At 41.2% G+C, this 17,897-nt stretch overlaps 1 gene segment (V, D, J or C); it reads left to right on the forward strand.

The window, feature by feature from the left end:
• The first annotated feature begins 2,829 nt into the window (after positions 1 to 2,829).
• Positions 2,830 to 5,078, forward strand: LOC115577883 (T cell receptor alpha variable 14/delta variable 4-like). The segment is given in 3 exon segments: positions 2,830 to 2,924; positions 3,013 to 3,294; positions 4,993 to 5,078. Coding segments are annotated over 3 exon segments (414 nt in total).
• Positions 5,079 to 17,897: the final 12,819 nt, after the last annotated feature.

Here is a 17,897-nt window from a genome sequence, read left to right on the forward strand (position 1 = left end):
TCAATAATGATGTAATGATTTAAAAATCAAACTACTCACAGTAAACATTCACCGGAATTTTGGTGATGTAACCATGGCAACACTCTTGCCATCATTTCCACTCTAACTTGGCTCATCAGATTAAAAAAAAAAACTAAAATAGAAAGAAAATATTTTAAAACCAACTCTATTTAAGTGAAAAATCTGTAAAGGAGTCAGAATGCAGTGAACATAGATGCTAACTGTGTGTTAACAACAAATAGATCTGCTATGCAGCAAAGACTAGCTGCTCATTGTGTTTAGTTGATTAATAATCAGTTAGAAATGACTACAGGATTTTTTTTTCTATCATCAAATTTAAATTGATGGAAATCAAGTTCTGCTGGACGGTTACTGTGTCGACGACGTCTTTACATGAGACTCTGTCAGACAACAAATCCTCTGAGAACTGAGCTAAAAGCTGAGAATCATCCTCCACCATCGTCGTTTATAACTGATGAATATTACAATGTCCATTAAAATCCTGATGTCAAGGTTCTTACTTAGAATCTAAGAAATGAATGGCATTCATCCTAGAAGTTGAATATGATGTAAAACAATATATCACTAAATAACATGCAATAATTTGGCAAACAAATTACATGACAACCAAATAATGATGAACTGAAAAAGAAAGAGAGAGATCGTTGAACTTTTGTCAGTTCCTCTCATGCTTTACTAAGTCCTTAAATATGACACAGCTGTAGGACTGCTAATGAAACAGGTTTAGATCAATTCCACATTTTGTCATGTTACAGACAGTGATGCACAATACAGCTTTATCTGCCCACCCACTCTGACACACTGCTGTGAAACAAGAGAAGCAAAGCATGGAAGTTCATTCTCCACCTTCGGTATGTCCGGAGCTTTAAACTGATCATTGCTAGAATGAAATATTGATATTTTTATTTCTTCACTGTGTTTAAATGATCTATGAAACAGCCTCCATGTTTCCAGAGTAAAGACTAAATGTTGAGGTGATCAAAGCTTCCTTCTCCTGTCACCTGCCTCGGTCTCACAGAGCTGTGAAGGACTGAAACTGCACATTCAGTCAACATTTCTCTGAACAGCTGGATTCACAAATCAACTCACCGGCTCAACTGAACTTTAGGAGGCAGATATTCTCTAAAAAGGTTTTTCTTTCTTTGGTTCCACCCACTGACCTTAAACTGAACCAATGAGATGATTTCTGTCTCTGGAGCAGAAGTGTTTGAGGAACTAAAAGCACAATCAGCTTGATGTTGAGGAGAAGAGCTGACATCTGCTGTCTGTTTGACTTGAACAACTCTAAAGACATGTCGCTCTACCTCTTTATACTTTTCTCTCACTTTATAGGTAAGTGTTGGAACAGAGATCAAAGTCTCATTAACCTGCTGTCTGAACCACATATTTGGTCTCCTAACTACAGCTGTATCTGTGGACGGTAACAATATCCATTTGGTTTATTAAAGAAGGTCTGTTGAGTCTCTTGATGTCAGAATGTTACAGACGACTAACATGAATAACACTCATTTTGCAGCGCTGGGTTCCATGAACAGCATAAATTCAGAAAGAAGTGAAGAACATGTTGAAGAGGGAAGAAACATCAACCTGACCTGTAAATATGAGGGTGCTATCAACAATATCCAGTGGTACAGACAATACCAGAGATCCAGACCAGAGTTCCTGCTCTACATCACAGAGGGAGGACTTATTCATCAAACTCACTCTGAGTTCTCAGCTGACATCAACAAAGCAGACAAACGTGTGCATCTGAACATCATCTCTGCTGCAGTGACAGACTCTGCTGTGTACTATAGTGTTGTGTCGTTCAAACGAACAAATCTTTTGGGTGAACGAAGTGAACGGAATCACTTCCTGAACTGATTCGTTCCTTTCTCAGTTCAGTTGAGCTCAGCCGTGAGCATGCCAGCCGGGAGTGGAACTGCCGCAACTCACACAGAGAACTGTGAGGACGTGAGTCACGTTCACGCTGATTCGTTCATGATTCGCGAACCTACTGCATATAGAGAACTGTCGCTGATGGGGTGATTCTCGTTTGCGTACTGTGCTGAAAGTGGCGCTGTGTCACTCACTCACTCACTCAGGGCAGAGGAGTTGATTCACGTTCAATAACCGTACTGCTAAAAATAGCGCTGTGTTGCTAACATCCGTGTAGCATCATGTTAAGTGATTTTACTGCACAGTAAAAGTCACCCACTTTCGCGAACGTGATTCTCAGCAGGTAATGTAATTCACCTCCTCAGCAGGTCGTTCGCAAACGACTCTTGGCAAACGACTTTTCTCAGTAAAAAGTGAAAAACAGCAGACCACATCCCTAAATGCTTGTCAGCTGTATGTCCAGGAGGTTTCAACACGGAGAGCCCAAAGTGTTACGAGCAAAAGCCAAAGGTCAGGACAAGAGGATGAGCTGAAAAGAGAAAAGTGACCGTAAGACGGCGTGACTTTTAAAGTTTTATAATCTAGGGTTGAATCAAATCATTAGTAAATCATACTGGTTAACATCAAATACACTCATGTGGTGCTGACATTTCATTATATCACTGTGTTAAAAGTTATTTCCAGAACTCATCAGGCAGCAGAGTGGAATCCTGTTAATTAACACAACACAGGCACAAAGAGACTTTTGATGAAATCATCGAAATGTTGATGAAAGAATTTTGTTTCTTCATATATTCCTGTGTTCAGTCCACTACAATCATCATGAAGAACATTTGAGCTGAACAGATGAAATGTAAATGAGATGTAAATGTAGAGAGTTCCTCAACAGATGATAAAGATGAAGGACCAATGATGTGAAGGCCCAGATCCATCAGAGTATCAATGTTCTTCCTCTCTCTCCTCCCCTCTCACTGCAGACATGAAACACTGGCTGAGAAACATCCTGATTCTGACTCTCTGGCTAGGTAACTCTTTAAACCTACTGATTGTTCTCCTTTAATCAATCATCTTTATTGATTCATCTCTTCCTCTGAATGTTCTCTTCTTCCTCAGAGTGTAAAGGAGCAGACAGAGTGATCCAGCCAACAGGAGATGTCATTGCTGCTGAAGAAGACACAGTTACACTGGACTGCACATTTGAGACCAGTAACCCAGGTCCAACTTTGTTCTGGTACAAACAGGATGGAAACAACAGCCCCAAATTCATACTGAGCCGTATTCAAGGGAATGACGGGAACACACCGGATGAGGTTCAGGAAAGTTTTTCATCGACACTGGATTCCACCTCAAAATCAGTTCCTCTGAAGATCCAGAAGCTTCAGCTGTCTGACTCTGCTGTGTACTACTGTGCTCTGCAGCCCACAGTGACAGGAAACACCAAAACTCTGTACAAAAACCTTTGGAGCAAAGACAACACAATACTCCACAACATCAACTAGAGGGAGTCACACACCATGAACCCATTACAGTCTGAGCCAGTGTCACTGGACTGATGACAAATACAACAAAACATCAACCAATAAAGATTCCACACAGAGCTGCTGTGACAACAGACAGAAATGGATTGGTTGAGTTGAAGTGAATAAATAATGTGAAGAGCTGATTGGCCCCGCCCATTTAGCCTCAACTCAACCAATGACATCATTCCTTCCTCATTGTGCTGCAGTGGAAGAACACTGCTCATCTGCTGTCTGTCTGGCTTTAATAAATCCAAAGACATGTTGCTTTACTTCTTTTTACTCTTCTGTCACTTTACAGGTGAGTTTTGGAACACAACAGGAATTTAAGTGTTGTTGAACCTGCTGCATTAACCACATATACACAACCTGGATTTCATCACTTTTCTCATGTCTTTGCTCTGACAGAGTCAATGCTCCTCATGTTTTCATCAGATTGACAAAATGGATGTTCATTGAATGATATTGTTTGTATGTGACTGTGAAGGAGCACAGAGTAACACTGTACACTTGATATTTTCCACTGTCTTCTCCTCTCAGCCTCATGAACAATGTTAGTCTAATGGCTTCATTTTCTACACTTTTTCCAGGACTAATAGCTGCAGACAGCATCTCTCCTGTAGAAGCTGAAGTCAGTGGAACAGAAGGACAATCTGTGAAAATAATATGTCAATATGAAACAACTTATTCGAGTCCCGACCTTTACTGGTACATACATCATTCTGACCTTCAGGCTCCTCAGTTTATACTCTTGAAAGGAGCCAAAGGGAGCTCAGCTGAATATATTCCTGATATCCGATATCAGTCTCAAACAACACCAACATCAACTACCCTGACCATCAGAGAGCTAACCCTGGCAGACACAGCTCTCTACTACTGTGCTCTAGAAACACAGTGATACAAAGTGTAGAAGAGGCTGTACAAAAACCTGAACACAGATATCTGACTACTCTTCAAAGAGGAGGGAAGTGGTATTCAAACCACAGCTTCATATCAGATGGATTCTGCTAATTCCTGTTTTATCACAGTCACTGTGGTTACAGCTGTTAACACAGTGACTCCAAACCAACGATGAATTGTTTTACCTCTCTGGATGATGAGGACACACCTGCTGTCATTGACTTGTACTGCTAGTCATATATCACATTAATAATTTAGTCATATATCAGATTAGTTATAAATTTGCATTCATTTCAGTAGAGTTCTTGTCATGTGACCCACTGATGCAAAATCTAAACCAAATTATATATATATATATATATACATTTTTTTTTTGAAAGTTTCATTCCAGACTCACCCACAGGGAGGTCCATGATACAAACAACAGAAATAACAAGAAACAAAACAAACAGACAAGACAGTTTTTAAAAGCCTAATATAGACACGAGCGCCAGTGGCTCCACATTTTTGAGGAATTCCTTACAGAGCTGTGTCCTGGTTTGACAAAAACGGATATCATCCCATTTTCAGAAGCATCAATTCTGCATATCATCTTGTACATTAAATTACGAAGAACATTTGATTAGCACTAGAGCATCTAGTTGCTCTAAGCAGCAGTCTCATACTGTCATTGTAGGCCACAGTGAGTCGTCTCAGGCTACTCACTCTATATCTGGACCAGAGGTGTGCAGTATAGAGGGGAGTACTGAATGTTTTGAATAGAGCAACTTTAACAGGAACTGGCCACATATTGAATTTACGGCACAGCATGTTCGCTTGAGCGTACAATTTACGACACTGTCTATTAGGGATGCTCTGATCAGCATTTTTGGGGGCCGATCCGATCACAGGAATCATAAATATGCCGATACCGATACCTATCACCGATCACAGAATGGATGGGAGAATAATAATAATAATAATGATCCTCAATGTCCTGTATTTACAATCTGGCCTTGTGCACCACTTAAAGTGGTAAAACCATTTGCACTAAAATAAATAATAAAAACAATCAGGATCTTTATGTACCACAATCAACTTTTTATTTGTGTAAACATTACATACCCTGTCAAGAGCAATAGATGAAATAAAATAAAAATAAATAAAATTTACTTGCCTTACTCCCCAAGTGAGGCAAAAAAGGCTTCAAAATCATTTTAAACAAAAAGAGGCATGCAGTTTACTGCTTTGCCCGGGCTTGTTTCTCATACTCGCCGTACTCTGTTGTGTGGCACATTCTCAAATGCCAGATGAGGTTAGTTGTATTAAATTGTCGTTGTTAGTTACCACCTCTTGGAATTTCGGCGTCGCATATCTTGCAAACAGCAAGTTTTACATCTTTTTCGGAAGCCGTGAAAAAATTCCAGACCGGAGAACTCATGCTGCCAGTGCCAGCCTCATTCATGTGGGCGGAAAAACAGTCACAGGTAATTTACGTCAAGCGCGAAAAAACAAAACAGTCTCATATGATTTACGTCACGCGCAGAAAAACAGTCTCGGGTAAAAAAAATAATATATATATATATATATTGATATGCGATCGGCTTTTCTGATCTGCACTTTGAGAGCCCACCGATCAACCTGTTTAGGGTCCATATCGGCCGATGTCGATCGGCGGCCGATCGATCGGAGCATCCCTACTGTCTATACATGTCTTTGTCATCAGAGAGATCATTAGAGATAAAGTGCCCAAGGTATTAAATCTCATTACATTCACTGAGGGCAGAGCCAGATAAATAAAAAGCTGGAAACCTCGACTGGCGATCGTCTCTACTGCGCACAATCAAGATATTGCTCTTTTTAGCATTGTATGTAATATCATACTCAAAGGCTACATATCATACATACAAAGGCTTAGCAGCTGTTGTAGCCAAGCAGTGTTTGGGCTGAAGATGGCTAAATCATCTGCGTACATAAGATGATTAATTAGACAATCACCGACCATACAGCCAGTACGACATGGATTGAGACTCTCTGAGAGATCGTCTATATACATATTAAACAATAAATGCGACAAAATTCCACCTTGGCAAACACCATTGTTCACATGGAATGGGGCAGATGTAGACTTTCCCCACTTTACCCTCATGGTCTGTTAAGCCTACCAGAATGACAATATTCTAACAAGATATCTTGGAACCCCTCTTTCACACAATTTCTTGAGCATTTTTTCATGATTCACACGATCAAATGCCTTAGAGGCATCTATACAACACAGGAACATTGTTGTATTCTGTCTATTGTAATTATCTAGGATCTCCCTCAGAGCAAAAATACACATATCAGTGCTATGTTTATGTTTAAACCCAAATTGGTTGTCAGCAGTGAGGATGTACCTCTCCAATCTAGACATCAAAATCATCTCCAATACTTTAAATAGTATGCTGGCTAATGCAATTGGTCTGTAATTTTCAGAGCTGTTAAGCTTGCCAACCTTATCTTTTATGGCCGGCACAAGTTTCATGTGTTCGGCCGTAATATTATCCATACCACATGCCTTGTTGTCACCAAGCTTCATGATTGCATCATGAACTTCAGAGGGAGTAATAATCACCCCCTCATCATACCCTATAGTGCCAACATCAAGAAGGTTACTTCGGGGGGAGCCGAAAACGGGGGGGGGGGAGAAAATAAATAAATAAATTTAAGAATACATTTTTTTTATCAGTGCCATTACTACTATTATTTCGAAATATTATATAAGCCCACAGCAAATATAACGTCATGGCAAGGACTATTGAATATGGCAGAGGCCTTTTTTTTGGGCTCTGGCTTGGTCCTCTGTGAGGGGGGCAGGTCGAGAGGCGAGCTGCCTGAATCTGACTGGACCGAGACCCCAAGGCCAAAAGAGAGATTTACTGATACTGTAGCAGAACTACAAGGTCCAAAAGAATGAAACCATTCGGCACCCAGTGAAGGAAAAGACGCAGAGAAGAGTAAGAAAAAAGTGAAGAAGATAGAGGTACAGTAACGTCAATGTGATGAAGTGAATGAAATTAATAGTTTAATGATCGTTGTTGGAGCAGAGTGTTAGCTTGCTAGTTTACTTCGGACTGCAACATCGTTTAATAATCAATAAATAGCTGAGTCGACGTGTGTTAAGTTTGGAAAGTTAACATAAGGCCTGTTCAGGTGTTATTTTACAGGTGTCTTTCCTGCTTGTATGTCAGTTAAAATACCCCTTTGTAACAGGGTAGTTGTAAGCCTTTGGTTTATTGTGTCACAGTTTATGTTTGTTAAAGTTTACATCAGTGTTAAAGTGCAGTTAAAGTGTATTACTGTTAATACACCACACCTGAGCTTTCCCATATCATTCAGGTGAAATATATACACTGCACTTGTACTCTGGTTAGACTATATTCCTTTTCAATGACAATCAAGTTGAATGAATCGCATCACATTTTCATTATTAGCCTATATTAGTCTTATGTATGGCACACACCAATCTGTTTTTTTTTTTTTTTTTATTATTAAAATGTAACATGCAGTGGTCACATATTCTTCTCTTCTCTCTTCAGATGCATTTTTAACATATTTCACCACCAGCCCAGTGACACAGCATCAGGTGCTCCTGTCCTCTACCTCAGCACTGCAGAGAGACACAGCATCAGGTGCTCCTGTCCTCTACCTCAGCACAGCAGAGAGACACAGCATCAGGTGCTCCTGTCCTCTACCTCAGCACAGCAGAGTGACACAGCATCAGGTGTTCCTGTCCTCTTCCCCAGTACAGCCTCAGGTGCTCCTGTCCTCTACCTCAGCACTGCAGAGAGACACAGCATCAGGTGCTCCTGTCCTCTACCTCAGCACAGCAGAGAGACACAGCATCAGGTGCTCCTGTCCTCTACCTCAGCACAGCAGAGTGACACAGCATCAGGTGCTCCTGTCCTCTACCTCAGCACAGCAGAGAGACACAGCATCAGGTGCTCCTGTCCTCTACCTCAGCACAGCAGAGAGACACAGCATCAGGTGCTCCTGTCCTCTACCTCAGCACAGCAGAGAGACACAGCATCAGGTGCTCCTGTCCTCTACCTCAGCACAGCAGAGAGACACAGCATCAGGTGCTCATGTCCTCTACCTCAGCACAGCAGTGACACAGCATCAGGTGCTCCTGTCCTCTACCTCAGCACAGCAGAGAGACACAGCATCAGGTGCTCCTGTCCTCTACCTCAGCACGGCAGAGAGACACAGCATCAGGTGCTCCTGTCCTCTACCTCAGCACAGCAGAGTGACACAGCATCAGGTGCTCCTGTCCTCTACCTCAGCACAGCAGAGAGACACAGCATCAGGTGCTCCTGTCCTCTACCTCAGCACAGCAGAGTGACACAGCATCAGGTGCTCCTGTCCTCTACCTCAGCACAGCAGAGAGACACAGCATCAGGTGCTCCTGTCCCTCTACCTCAGCACAGCAGAGAGACACAGCATCAGGTGCTCCTGTCCTCTACCTCAGCACAGCAGAGAGACACAGCATCAGGTGCTCCTGTCCTCTACCTCAGCACAGCAGAGAGACACAGCATCAGGTGCTCCTGTCCTCTACCTCAGCACAGCAGAGTGACACAGCATCAGGTGCTCCTGTCCCTCTACCTCAGCACAGCAGAGAGACACAGCATCAGGTGCTCCTGTCCTCTACCTCAGCACAGCAGAGAGACACAGCATCAGGACTAAAGGCTGACTGGCCATCTCTTCTGACTGACTAAGTGAGATGAGAGTTAGTTCAGAGAGGGCCATTTCAAATAAAAAAAAACAGTTACACATTTCCCCAAAACAAAGATGGGAGAGTGTCAACATGACTTTTGTAACAGATGCTGAAAAAAAATCAAAAGAAGCTGGCTGATGTACTGAGGCTGAGAGATAATATGTTTGCACAATGCCTTATTCACATTGTATTTTCATCACTTGTTTCTTTCCTCAGTTTTTATTTGGTGTGATATTTTTGACTTAAAAGAAATAAAATCTTATATATACATGCAGTTTCTGTGTGAGTGTATGAAAATTGATTGTGAAATTGACTGCGATACAAGGGGGCGCCGCCTAAAATTTTGCCTAGGGCACCAAATTATATGTGCGTCAACTAGGGGTGGGCGGATCGATCCAAATATCAATAGTATCGATACCAAGGTGAGTATTGGTATCAGATCGATACTAGCATGATGAGATCGATATTTTTGTTGTAGTTTCTCTTCTGTAAGATCAGCAAATCACTTATATTTCTTCACAGAGTTTGTGTGATCGCAGCGTCTCTCTCAGTCCTTATGTGCAGCGCTCCCCTCCACCTCTCTCGCTCAGGTTCACTGTGCCCCTTAATTGTTTTACTGTAACTCAAACATATATGCTTATATTAACATATATAGGCTACCTCAAACCTGAAGTATGAATATGGCAGAATATAATAACTAATTTGTGTATCTGTTGAAGGAACATTAGTATTCCTATTTAGGCTGCATGCAGATAGGTTACAAATTTAATTATGTTAAATATTATTTTCTTATTTGGCTAAAATCCTGTGTTTTATTATTATCACGATCAACTAATTAAAAGGCAAAAGTACAAAATCATTCAGTGATCACGAATTTTCAAGTAAAAAGTATCGGTATCAGTATTGGTATCGGCAATTCTGGCCCTGTAATTACTTGGTATCGGATCGGTACCAAAATTTGCAGTATCGCCCACCCCTAGCGTCAACTGTGCATAAACAGAGGTCTAGCCAGGAAGTGGAGTGCCAGGCTTCACTTATATGAGTAAAGCTATTCTCCGGCATGAGGACCTTACTAGACAATATCAGCCCACTATCAGAGCAGAATTGCAGTAGGTGATCACCAAATAACGAGTTGGTATCAGCCACGTCAGCGTTCATATCACCTAAAACATATATACAGGTCGACGGATTGTCCTGGATAAACGACATAATACATCCTAGTCTGTTTAAGTACTCAGCCTCATTTTGAATGCACTCAAAAGATGTATAGACATTTAAAATTATGAACCTTTTATCATTACAGCTGAACTCTAGACCAATAGCCCAGTCCACATCCAGTCTTACAACATTTACCAACTGGTCATATTCTTTGTTCCATAGAGTCGCAAACCCCAACTGGAATCCTCCTCCGTGTAATTTTGATGCTGAGATCAGTGGTTGATTCCCCAGCACCATGGAAGTCTTTATGTAAGGAGTTGAGACCTCCGAGATCTTGTTTAGACAGAAATGTCTCTTGTACACACAATATGTCACAGCTCTCAAGTAGCTTGTCCACTACAATACGGCGTGACTTGTCTGCTTCACTATGGCCAACACGCAGCCCGCACGCATTGTGTGACACAACACAGAGTTTCATTAAGTAGCTAAAGGTTCATAGCCTCCTGCCTACACAGTCTGGCTCTTGGCCAGGGCATTGGCATTACCATCGGGGCATTTCAGTTCACATGCTAGTGTCTCTTTATCTGTGGTTTTGTGGCCACGAGCCTCATAATACCGATGTATATATGTTCCAGCAGGCCAGAGTTGCGGGTTGTACATAATGTCAATATTAGCACATTCAGAGGTGATGTGAAATGAGCCGAACCTGCTATGGGCCGACTCAATCTTGCGACAAGTCACAGTTTCATTGCCCAATTTTTCAATCAAATAGTTACGTAGCGTGTCAGCTTCCAGACTACGAGCGAACCTCTTAGCAAACAGACTCACCAGCTTGGTTGTAATCACTTGAATCTTGCCCTCTGTGCCAGTGCCAGTTATTCCCACTTTCTTCGACTCTCTCTTGGGATGAGCTTGCTTGAAGCGGGGCTGCACAGCTGCGTTCTGGGGTGCAGTCTTTTTCTGCCCTTTCTTCACAACGCTGGTCCACTGCGGGGTCCGTGGCAAAGCACTCATTGTTGGGGTATCCAGTAGGCCCGTCTTCTCCTGGCGAGCTGGGCCCGACAGCCACAGAGCCACCTGCACTTGCTGCCGCCATCTTGATATCCATGACAGATCAGCATTTTCTTATCACAAGACCTGGAAACAAATGATAAAACATGCTGAGTTTTCTAAAGACACTATTAATATTATGAATAAAAAATTTTAATAAAAAATATGGCATTTACATTTGTATCCATAATCTTCCTAATAAGGTCAAGCCAGCAGGATGGTACTGAAAATCACATGATCTTTGTTTCAGTCAGACAGTAATTTATTGACGGACCCTGAGTGAAACCTCTGTGTTTCAGAGGTCAGCTAACGTCCTCTGACTGCCAACACCGGGACAAACTGACGCCGCTGGATCCAGAGACAATGTCTGTCCAACATCCAACCTGAAACTAACTTCACTGTGGGTGGAATATATAAGATCCAGTTTATAAATTAAAGTATTTGTAACACATACATGGCACATGAAACAACTGACAAACAAAATCAGACTGATTGATGAACAATAATGATCAACCATGAGACTTTAGAAGAGACAGTCTGACAGATGGAAACAATCTTTCTGGTTGGAGCTGAAAATCAACTTTGTAGGTGATTTATGTTTGTACAGGACTCTCATGATTTGACTGGTCTTCACATGGGACACAATAATGTGAACAGTATTGTTTGAGACAAGTTTCCAATCAGTCATTAATATGGTTGTCATGTGGAAGTGAAGGGGAGCACAAAGTCAGATTAAAGATTGAGCCGAGTCAGGACCTTCACATGTGCTGTCAGGTGTAAATCAGTGTTACCTCATCAGCTGCTTCTTACCAGATGGAAATGATAGAAGTTAGTGAATAACAGCAGCACAGCAGTGACAAACACACTATCTGTCAGAGCTGTGAGAGGAAGGAGGGAGGGATTAAGGGAGGAGAGAAACTGAGACTCAAGTTCAGAAAAGACAAACTCTCACAGTGGAGTTTCATACAAAAACAGATTGTCTTGATCTTTAAGATGCTGTCAGTGAACTTCAGTCTGTCTGTCACTTTGTTTCTGCTCACAATAACAGGTAGGTGACATAATTCACTTTACAAGAGCTTCAGTGATGAAATATTTACATCAGGAAGTTACAGAGTTATTTCTTCCTTTAGGTGTCAGCTGTGAAGAACTCAGTCCAGTCAAGAATGAAGAGTCCAGTTTAGAAGACAGCACTGTTACTCTGTCCTACACATACTCCAAACAAGCTGATGGCAATGATTATTTCTTCTGGTACCGACAATATCCAGGAAAACCACCAGAGTTTCTGTTCTACATTTCAGGGCTGAATGTTACAAGACCTGCAGAGTCTCTGAAATCAGACACAAAGTTCTCGACTAAACTGTCTGAAGAAAAACGTGGTGTGATTCTGCAGATCTCCTCTGCTGCAGTGACAGACTCTGCTGTGTACTACTGTGCTGTGAGGCCCACAGTGACAGGAAACACCAAAACTCTGTACAAAAACCTTTGGAGCAAAGACAACACAATACTCCACAACATCCACTAGAGGGAGTCACACACTGTTAAACTGCAACAGGATGATACCATGACGTCTACCATCTTTGGACTCACAAAGTCACAAACACAAAAGAGTGGAACTGATGAGTTCTATGTGTGAGATCATTGCACAACATGACAGTTTGATCCAGAAGACAAATAGGAGGATAAACTGATCACTGATTACATTAACTGACACATGATGTGTCTGTCTGTACGCTGATTGTGTTCATCAGTAACACATAATTGTTGATGTAATACTTAATAACTTTACTTTCAACATGAACATTTATCAGTGGACAGAAGAACTTCTGTTAAACTATGTGACATTGTGTGATATTGGAGTAGGAGCAGAAACTAGAGCTGACCTGAAGTCAGTATTCAGAGACTCAGTCTGTTTAAACTGAAGAAGAGCTGCTTGATATTCAGCTCTCCCTGCTGACACTCAAAGAAATCATGTTTGTAGAGACTGAACAGAAAATAGTCTGGAGAGAGAAATTCATGTTTCACAGCTTTCTTTTTAAAGAAGCCTCCATTTTTAAAAGAAGTTGGATTATCTCAGAAGAGATAATCACGTTCTGAATTGAGTTCTGTGCTTACTGACTCAGAGAGCACTAATTCAACATCAAATACATTTGATAGAGAAATTCACTCCACCGTCTTTTCTTTGTTCGTCTGTACGATAAACATTGTAACCATTAATGCAAATCTCACAATTCTGTACAAATTCTGTAAGTTCCATTTCAGAAAACACAATATCAGGCTTAGTTGAATTTATCCAGATCTTAAACATCCGAGAGAACAAACACTGGTATGAATAACCTCAAGACCAGATCTAGATTTAAGATCTGCAGGTGTGAGGCATTGCAGGAGTGACAGGACCTGGATTTCTCCCAACATGTTGTGAGAGCAAAAGCAATAATAAAACAACCCGTTTTTGCTTGATGTTACAGCAGACTGGTGGTGAATACATTTCAGGTAAATGATGTCGTAGGAATATCAAAATGTCCCCTCAGCACAATGAGACAATAGCAGTGAAGAGACAATAAAATCCCAAACAAGGACAATGGTGAGCTTCATAGTAAAAGAGGGGATCTCTGTTATTCTGCTCAGGAAGGGAGGGTAAGTAGGCGTCAAGCAATATCACACGAAGAAAGAGATGCAAAGTTTATCCACTCTGGAAAAAAGGCCCAGCAGACTCAAAGCAAGCTGACAGAATTCCACCAACATCCAGCAGCACAGGAGATCCAACAGACCAGTTCATCAGCTAGAAACAGGCCCAATAAAACCAGATAATCCAGCATTCAATTCAGTAGCTCACATGCTTCACATGGCTGCTGACTCTCCACAAATCCACCCAGAAAAAGTCAGTGACAAAAGTTAAAATCCACAGGGAAAATCCAAATCCAACTTAAAACATATGAAGACCTCTTGGACACCAGAGGGCCTGCTGGGCTACAATGCTATAAAAACAAATCCAATAGCAGGAGTGAGTATGCGATTACAGATCAACATAGAAATAGATTAGTTACAACTCTGGCAGTGTACCACCTAGAACACATGTACACTGATGCTTTGCCTCCCTTAGGTGCTGTAACCCAGCAGGTGGATGTCAGGTAGACCGAGTCCTCAAACAGTCCAGATTTAGAGTTCAGTGGTAATAAAAATAAAAAACATAAAACTCAGACATCAGACACTGACACACAAACAATGCACTGACCTGGCGGCCATCTTGGATTGGATTGATTGACAGCAGCAGCAACAGAAAACAAAGGGCTTCACCTCAGTTTACATCAAACATGTTGTCAGGAAGAGGCGTGCATCATGTGCAGGAGTGTAGACCTCTGAATAATTCTCCTCTTACAATGTGTTAATCTGTGCACACAGTTTATCAATCACAAGGGGTTTCATATCAATATATTCTTTTCAACCACATGACCCATAAGACTGAGGAGGCTCTTTGAATTCAGGAATATTTCACAAACAGTTAGACTTTGTGTTCAGTGTGCAGTTGTTAATTGTTAGACAGTTATTTCTCTCCAGATTGACCTGAGTGAATTTTCTGCAGATTCCTCCTTCAGTGTGACCTTCTTGGATGATGATGACTCAGCATCACTGTCATTTCTCCAGCTTCCATCAGCCTGAATGTAAACAGACCACAGCAAGAGGAGGAGCTACACAACTGAATATGAAAGGCTTCATTTTAGAAGTGAAGAGTTGCTGTGTTCTCTCTGTTCTTCATTCACTACAACTGAAGATAATGCAGCTCTTTTTAATCTGGATGATGATCTTCATGTTTCATGCTGGTAAGTCAACTTTAATCAAGTTTTTCTTTGATTAAAGTCCCTGTAAAGAAATACAAATGTGACAGTGAAATATGTTTGTTCTTTCAGGATCCTCTGAGGATTTAGTGAAACCATTTAAAGATGTGATGCTGGCTGTGGAAGGAGACACTGTGACTCTCTCCTGCAACTATTCAGGCTCTGTTGACTACCTCTGCTGGCATCAACAGAAGCCCAGTTCATCTCCACAGTTTCTCATCGCAGAAGGTTTGATAATACAGAGAAGTTGTCTTTCACACACGATACACACAGAAAGGAGTTTCATCTGCAGATCTCCTCTGCTGCAGTGACAGACTCTGCTGTGTACTACTGTGCTGTGAGGCCCACAGTGACAGGAAACACCAAAACTCTGTACAAAAACCTTTGGAGCAAAGACAACACAATACTCCACAACATCTACTAGAGGGAGTCACACACTGTTAAACTGCAGCAGGATGTGACTATGACATCTACCATCTTTGGACTCACAAAGTCACAAACACAAAAGAGTGGAACTGATGAGTTCTATGTGTGAGATCATTGCACTACATGACAGTTTGGTCAAGAAGCCAAATAGGAGGATAAACTGATCACTGATTACTTTAACTGACAAATGATGTGTTTCTCTTGATGTTGACTGTGTTCATCAATTACACATCATTGTTGATCTAATATTAAATAACTTTATTTCAAACCTGAACAAAGACATTCATCAATGGACAGAAGAACTTCTGTCAAACTAAAAGACATTGTGTGAAATTGGAGTATGAGCAGAAAGTAGACCTGACCTAAAGTCATTATTCAGACATTCAGTCTGTTTAAACTGAAGAAGAGCTGGTTGATATTCAGCTTAGAAATTCAGGTATCACTGTAGACTCAACCCTCTGCTTTGACTCACATATCAAAAACATCACAAAAATAGCCTTCTTCCACCTTAAGAACATCTACAGACTCCTCTCCTCTCTTACTAACCCTGTCACAGAAACACTCATTCATGAGCACTGCAATAGCCTTCGCCTCAGTTCACCCACCCACAGATGAATAAAACTTCAGTTTGTCTAGAACTCAGCTGCCAGTTTCCTCACTCACACCCGGTCCTGGGAACACATCACCCCCACCCTTCAGCACCTGCACTCGCTCCCAGTCCAATATCGGTTCACTTTTAAAACAGTTCTTCTGGTTTTAAATGTCTTCATGGCCAGGCGCCTCCCTACCTATCCCACCTTCTTCACCTCTACACACCATCCTGTTCACTACGTTCCTCTGATGTACATCTCCTCTCCATTCCCCCCTCTAGACTATGCTCAATGGGTGACAGGGCCTTCAGTGTGGCTGGCCCCACACTGTGGAATGCTCTCCACAACAGTTTGCGCCAGTGCCCATCTATTACTTCTTTTAAATCACAACTGAAGATTCAACTTTTTAAATTTGCTTTCCTTGATGATTTGAAATGCTTTTATTATTAGATTTATCTGATACTTTATTTGTATACTTCATTGATGTTGTTGTTGTATTTTCATGAATGTATTGCCTGTTGGCATTGACCGCTGTTTTATTTGTTCTGTTTCTGTAAAGTGTCCTTGGGTGACCTGAAAGGCGCTTATAAATAAATGTATTATTTGATATTCAGCTCCCCCTGCTGACACTTAAAGAAATCATTTTTGTAGAGACTGACCAGAAACGAGTCTGGAGAGAGAAAATTATCTTTCACAGCTGGGATTTTTTACAAATAAGCCTCCATTATCAAAAGAAATGGGACTAAATAGTTCCAGCATGTGCTTCACATGTTTGACTCATCAATGACACAAAACACGGTTTGTACCACACATGCTGCCCCGTATGAGACCAACATGGAACATATATCTCCAAATGTTACCAGGAACAAGATTGCGTTTTACAGTGATGAAATATTGTTGTCTGTACTTAGGGGTATAGAAAAAGTCAATCTTCTTTGCAAACCCAGAAAAGATAATCCTTCCTTGAAACCATCACAGCAACATTTCTGTAATTCATTCCAGTCATCAAGTAATCAAACACAAACAATTACAACAAAGAAAATTTCCCAGCTAAAAGCTGTTACAAACTGCTGCCTTCAGTCTGTTAACCAGGAGGAAGAAGAAGAGGTGAAAATACAGATCTAAGAGGAGACGGAGAGATTCAGGGAGGAGCTGAGCTGTTACTGAACTATAGAAGAGAGAGGAACTTCCATATTCAGCAGAGTTCAATACACAAACCAGAAACATTACCTTTATTCAACATGCTGTCACTGGACTATTATGGGCTGTCTCTGATGTTTCTCACTATTATAACAGGTATGTTACATCATGCTTTTATTCTGTCAAGTTAAATTCTAATCTTTTCTGAAGGCAGTTCATTTCTTTTGAGTTTTTTAAAAAAAAAAACACAATATAAAACATATTTCTCTTCCTTTAGGTGTCAGCTGTGAAGAACTCAGTCCAGTCAAGAATGAAGAGTCCAGTTCAGAAGACAGCACTGTTACTCTGTCCTACACATACTCCAAACAAGCTACTGGTGGTGATTATTTCTTCTGGTATCAACAATATCCAGGAAAACCACCAGAGTTCCTAATCTCTCATTCTGGAGCAGGGCAATTATTATCTGATTCAGTCTCTAGACTGTCTTTCAACGTGAGTGAGGATAAAACCAAAATGCATCTGCAGATCTCCTCTGCTGCAGTGACAGACTCTGCTGTGTACTACTGTGCTGTGAGGCCCACAGTGACAGGAAACACCAAAACTCTGTACAAAATCCTTTTGAGCAAAGACAACACAACACTCCACAACATCC

The sequence above is a fragment of the Sparus aurata genome, unplaced genomic scaffold (assembly GCF_900880675.1).
Source record: "Sparus aurata unplaced genomic scaffold, fSpaAur1.1, whole genome shotgun sequence".
NCBI lineage: Eukaryota > Metazoa > Chordata > Actinopteri > Spariformes > Sparidae > Sparus > Sparus aurata.